General features: G+C 48.9%; 1 protein-coding gene across 1 annotated transcript in view; it reads right to left on the bottom strand.

Annotated features, from left to right (window-relative positions):
• Positions 1-1,194: 1,194 nt before the first annotated feature.
• The window catches only part of LOC121833340 (nuclear pore complex protein Nup50-like), a 30,279-nt gene continuing 25,473 nt past the window's right edge, over positions 1,195-6,000 (bottom strand). The window contains exons 3-4 of the mRNA XM_042286561.1: positions 2,275-2,390; positions 1,195-1,483 (exon numbers count right to left, since the gene is read on the bottom strand). Of these exons, the coding sequence (XP_042142495.1) occupies positions 1,275-1,483; positions 2,275-2,390 (325 nt within the window). The 3' untranslated portion in view covers positions 1,195-1,274. The remainder of the gene's footprint in view (positions 1,484-2,274; positions 2,391-6,000) is intronic.

Raw genomic sequence — 6,000 nt, 5'->3', positions numbered from 1 at the left:
GTGTCTAGCAAATTACTATTTTGAAATTCCCCGACTTTTTCCAGGTTTTCCCTGACAATTTCAGGTGAAATTCCCTGACCACTGTAGAGGCGGTTAAATATACGAGACCATTACAACACAAGGCATTGAGCATTCAACACTGTGAGGATAATTTTCCACAGGCTTAGTTCAACTTGCATATTCTGAAATAATCAGGTTCGGTTAGTTTGGATTAAATGAGCACTTGCCGCCGACATCGTCAGAGAAGAGGCCACTTCCGGATACACGATGAAAACACGATGCTCAATCACACACGTCAATAATCGAATGGCAGCATGGCTGCCAGATGCACACTTTCGGCTGAAGGCTTGGGTTGGATTGGGTCAGCGGCCTTTCCAAATAGTTACTAAATCTAGTAGCTCTAACTGGATCTAGCCTAGTGGCGCAACCTCAATCCAATCAAAGGCTTGGACTGGGTTTGTCAGCTGTTCCCTTTGCATCGGGTAGCACACTCTACGTCAGGTGAGTAGAGCCCGCGCTCCGCTCTAAGCAGAATTTATTGCCTAATTTTCTGCCCCCGAGTCCTCAAGTCTTTGCTCAGGGTACTTGATGGCGTTTCCGGCTCATTTTCCCTCGCTGGGCTCGCTTTTTTGACAATATCCCTGACATTTCTCCGATTTCTCTTGGTAATTAAACTTTCCCTGACAATTCCCGGTTGCTAGGCACCCTGCATGAATCAATGCATCACACTTTTCGGACTTCGAAATGTCCGAACTGGCCGATAGTGCGAAATGTCCGTTTCGCTAAACAGTTGCAAGTTGAAAAGATGCACCGGGTGGATAAACCTTAACAGTGTCACGCCGCGCACATGTCTGCCTTGCATGACGTTTGGACGAAAATCACTACCGCAATATCCTGTACGGACGCCCATTAATTTTGAAGAGATAAAAATATTGGGTGGACGATCTTTGGCAACGAGACGCCAAAAGTTTCTCAACAAGAATGGCACCTGCCTTTGACCACGTGGCACGGGAACCGATACCACAAATCGCGCGGTTCATTCACCGGGAATTGGCGGTGGACGACGTTTCGAAATTAGTAGACTACAGATGAACTAGCCGGGAAAACGGGACGCACCATCTCACAGAGAAGGGCATTCGTTCGAGGTTTTACTCTACTACCGCCGCATCCGAAGGATTTGCTAGACTCCCCGGGTGAGCAACTGGGCATCTTCCTTTATTCTTCTCTGCACAATGATTCGAACGGACTGAGTGATCTACGAGGCCGGCCCGCGCTCAGCTCTGGCCCTTGTAGCGGTTCAGCGTGTCCCGGAGTTCGTCGGCGTCTTCGGCCGTGCGCACTCGCAGCAGCAGCGTCGTGGGTGCCGGGGAAGTTTCGTTTGGGTCCATGGGAGGGTTGGGCACGCACACCAGCGCCACATTGTTCTTGCCCAACCGGGACACAGGGAGGGTGGGTGCCAGCAGGATGTTCAGCAGGATGTTGCCTGCAAAACGAGTGGGACCTTGAAGTCAGCGACCGCGAGGCGGCGCCGTTCTTCGAGCCGACGCTACGGTGCCCAAACACGTATCTGACCGCCGCGTTTAGCGTCTTGTCCCGCTCGTGCATCAAAGGGGTCCCAAAGTGGCAGCAAATGACACCGGTGTCACTGTGGTGACGATGGGCGCTCGTCGGCCAATTGCACCCCGCCTCTCTGGGAGAGGCGGCCTGCAGTTGGCCAACGAGTGCCCTCATCACCGCGCTGACACAGCTGCTGGGGTATGTTTATACCCCAGCAGCCTGTTACAGTCTCGATGTCATGGTGTCACATCACTTAATGACATCACATGACTTAATGTCACGGCGTAACAACTACAACTGACATCATGACGTTCATGGTACTGCATGACATACACTTCACAATATTTCGTGACATTTCATAACATGATATCGTAAGACACCATAATGTCGCGTACACCAAGGAGTGTTGCGACAAGCTTATGTCAGACGATATTATGACATCACGACACCGTCAGATTGTGCGACGTTATAAGGTCACCCGAATGCAAAGCAGTACGACACGCGACGTCGCAGACACGCATAGCACATGCAAAGCTCATTCGGGGCGCGTTTCGGGCTCCCTGGTCTCCGTCGGCACGATCGAGCTCATTCTTGTCTCGTCAGGCCCACAACTAGTCACGCCTAGTCACGAGGAAAACCACAACCTTCAACCAAGGCTGCCACAGTGGCGCGGGCACCCGGACGAGGGCAGAGAGCACGACGAAGGGCGGGCCTCACCTAAACTCGTGTCGGCCCTGAGCAGCAGCTGGTGTCGCCCGTTGAGGGACTTCACGTACAGCGTGCCCACGCCCCGTTCCACGTAGCCGTCCCCTTTCTTGTGGAACAGCTTGCACCTGCACGGAAGAGTTATGCAGACTTGAGCGCCGCTTGCCTCGATGCATAGAAGGGCGACTATTTTTTCCAGCGCGCAAGTATGGTGCATGGAAAGAGTCTCCGACCGGTGTTTGGCACGTCCTAAAAAGTGGTCCCTCAATTCCCGCACAATGACTGTGGATGTCGATGCACTGCCATGACTGTGGGTGCAAACCTGAATTTAACTTGTGCACTGTTATTAGAAAACATAGAGATAAGAGGGTAAGGGAAATTATAGAGGCAGACCCGATAAAAAAACTACGGGGATCGATGTGTCAGCGTGGCGTCGATTGATTTGGGCGACAAAGAAACACAGTTCTTGTGATCCGTGGCGTGGCATGGGATTGGCTGAATGTCACGATGATGCAGAGTATTTATACCCTTGATTTTCTGACAAATAAACCAGTTGAAGTTAGCGCATTGTGTTGTCTCGTTCCTACTCTTCTTCCCTGTCGTGAAGCGCTATTATGTTCTCCCATTTTCAAAGCAAATTCGCCACCCGTGACCGCCGCATGCAAGTACCACTTAGGCCCGCTTCAGACGGAGCAATTTCACCCAGCAATTTGACGTCGCAACACCAGCAACACCGGCCGCCCGCGTTCACACGCAGCAACCGAATTGCTCCGACTTGCCATCATCATCATTAACTTTGATTCTTCTTTCACTATTTAGACGCCCAGCTACGCGCTAAAAACGCGTTCTTATATCTTTGAACGGCGTTGAGAATAGTAAATCATTTTTCTGAAACTGTTTATTTCCGAAAACGATCCATTCCAAAACAAAACTAAGTCTTTAGCTGTCATCATCACCACCTCAGGGGTGTCACGTGAAAATATCGCGTCTCTGATTGGCTGCAGCCGCTTCAACCGTCTTCGAATTGCTCCGAGTTGCTCGCTTGTTCGAGCCGGACCCGATCTCAGCAATTCGCGTCGATCTAGGGAAAGCCAGGGAACAACCCGCCAGCAACCTCAAAATTGCTGGAAAAGTTGCCCCATCTGAAGCGGGCCTTACCGTTTTTAGGGGGGCGCAACTTACACAAAGGTGCAACTCACAAACCAGAAAATACGGCACATACTCGGACTAGTTGGCATGCCCCGAGGAACTATGAGACTGGCTTGTCTCGAGTCCGCCAAACCAGAGAGTTGTTCATCCTGCTGCCATTTTAGCATATTTTGTGGCAAAAGCCTCAACCGTATGTTTAACCGAGCACTGTGGGTGGCATGCTTGCCTTCCAAGCAAGCTGGAGTATGCGAATACGCTAACTATTGCTGAGGAGCGCACCGTCAAAGACACTATTTCAACGTTGTGCGATTCTGCGCAGTCTTTGTTTTAAAGAAATACAGGGAGCCTAGGTCAGAGAATATGTGGCTGGAAGGCGAGCACCCTCGAGGTGCTAACATGTTCACTACCTGTGTCGCACCGTTGGATGCAAGGGTGGCCATTGTCACGGCGATCCCTCTCCCATTTGCTTTGGTCTCCATCAAACGTCTCCCTGTGGAGCTACCTACAGCAGAACATCTTGTCGTAGGTTGCTTGCTATATACTTCTGCAAGCAAATCCGCACTGAACAAACAAATGAACATTCAGCTTCCCGCACATCGCTGCAAAGTGTTTCGCCTGTTTGTTCTACATTGCCTCTTCTATCCTTCACCATCCAATAATTGAGCAGTTCTGTGTTGATCCACAGTACAGTGGCAGCGACAGCTGCAACAAGTCACGGCAACGTGGGCATTGGCGTTCAAGCATTGTGCGGTGTGCGAACAAAATAGACATCGGACAATCTTGTTCCAAATGCTTTCCTTTCTTTATTGTTTTGGAGCTAGTGAAAAAGCGTCTTCCGGCTAGAGCTCTTAGCATTGACACTGCTACAAAAGCATTTTGTTACCGGCTATTTTATTCTTTCGGGAGAGCACGTGCAGTGGGCACTGGGTGCTACAAAACCCCCAAGTTTAGGGCGGGTTCTTAACCAGGGTATCTAGAAAATTATTATTTTGAAATTCCCCGACTTTTCCATGTTTTCCCTGACGATTTCAAGAAAATTTCCTGACGTCTGTAGAGGCGGTTAAATATATAAGACCATCACCATACAAGGCATTGAGCATTGAGCACTGTGGGGATCATTTTGCATGGGCTTAATCCAACTTGCATACACCAAAATATTCGGGTTCATCCAGTCTTGATTAAACAAGCACTTTCTTGCTGCCAACATCTTCAGTGAAGAGGCCACTTCCGGAAACGCAATGAAAACACGACGCTCAACCACACACGTCAATAACCGAATGGCAGCATGGCAAACTGCCGCCAGATGCACACTTTTGGATACTTTCGGCTTAATGCTTGAATTGGATTGGGGTCAGCGGCTTTCTCATCTGTCACTAAATCTAGAAGCTCTCACTCAATCCAGCCTAGTGTCATGCCCTCATACCAATCCAATCCAATCCAAGGCTTGGACTGGATTTGTCGGCTGTTCCCTTTCATCGGATAACACGCTGTACATCGGGTGACAGAGCCCGCGCTCCGCTATAAGCAGAATTTACAGTAGACTCTCATTAATTCAAACTCCAGGAAGTCGCAGCTTTTCGTTTGAATTATCAGGAGTTTAAATTATTAGAAATTCATCTAAATATGATACTAGACAACATTATGATTTGTTACATGGATAGCTACACATACAAAGCATATTTTTGCCAGTTTCCTCTTCATAGGCCTAATTATAAGCAAGTACAGCCATAATACATTGGTGAAAGAACTATGACGTTAAGTTTAATCATCCGGAAAAAAAGTTGTAGATTGTGGACTGTTTAGTCAGCACATAAGATCTTAAAACAAAATTTTCAATACCAGCCAACGTTAGTAGCTCTTTACGGGATTCTTTCTTTGCAGACGAAAACTTCCGGAGCTGAGCAATGTGCTCAAAGGCCTCTGCGGCTGTGACAGTTGGTAGTGGGTCATCTTTTTCTTCATCGTCATCTTCCCTCTCACTGCTGCACTGTGCTGGCATTACTTCCTGCACTATCCCCTAATGAGTCATCACGACAAACACACACATCGTCATCAAGACTAGCATATTTCGCCAGCTCGGCGTTCACATTATGTGCTTCAAGGCCAGAAAGCATGATGCCAATAAGCTGTTCCTCAACCTCAATGTCGTCTTGGTCATCATTGCTAGTTTTGAAGCACATAATGTGAATGCCGTTTTCCGCTGATGTGTGCCCGCTTGAGCCCCGTTGCGGGGGCTCCTTTCCGAGCATCAGTGCACTGCAGAGAAGCAACACTCGCGAAAGCAAGCTCCACGGGTATTGCTTCTCTGCGGTGCACCGGTGCTCGGAAAGAAGCACGCTCAGCGGGCCGCAAGAACAAAAAAGTATGAATTAAGCGAAAACGCCGTTCGAATTAAGCGGCTTATAAATACATTAAAGACATAGCGGGACAACCAAAATTTTCAGATCTGTCTGAATTAACCGGAAGTACATGATATCCGAGTTTCAATTATCTCGAGCCTACTGTATTGCCTATTTTTCTGCCCCCAAGTCCTCAAGTCCTTGCTCAGGGCACTCGATGGCGTTTCCGGCTCATTTTCCCTGACTGGGC

Source organism: Ixodes scapularis, unplaced genomic scaffold, assembly GCF_016920785.2.
Source record: "Ixodes scapularis isolate PalLabHiFi unplaced genomic scaffold, ASM1692078v2 PGA_scaffold7__128_contigs__length_106722199, whole genome shotgun sequence".
Lineage (NCBI taxonomy): Eukaryota > Metazoa > Arthropoda > Arachnida > Ixodida > Ixodidae > Ixodes > Ixodes scapularis.
Note: the sequence above shows the minus strand (reverse complement) of the source record. Positions and strands in the feature narration are given on the sequence as shown.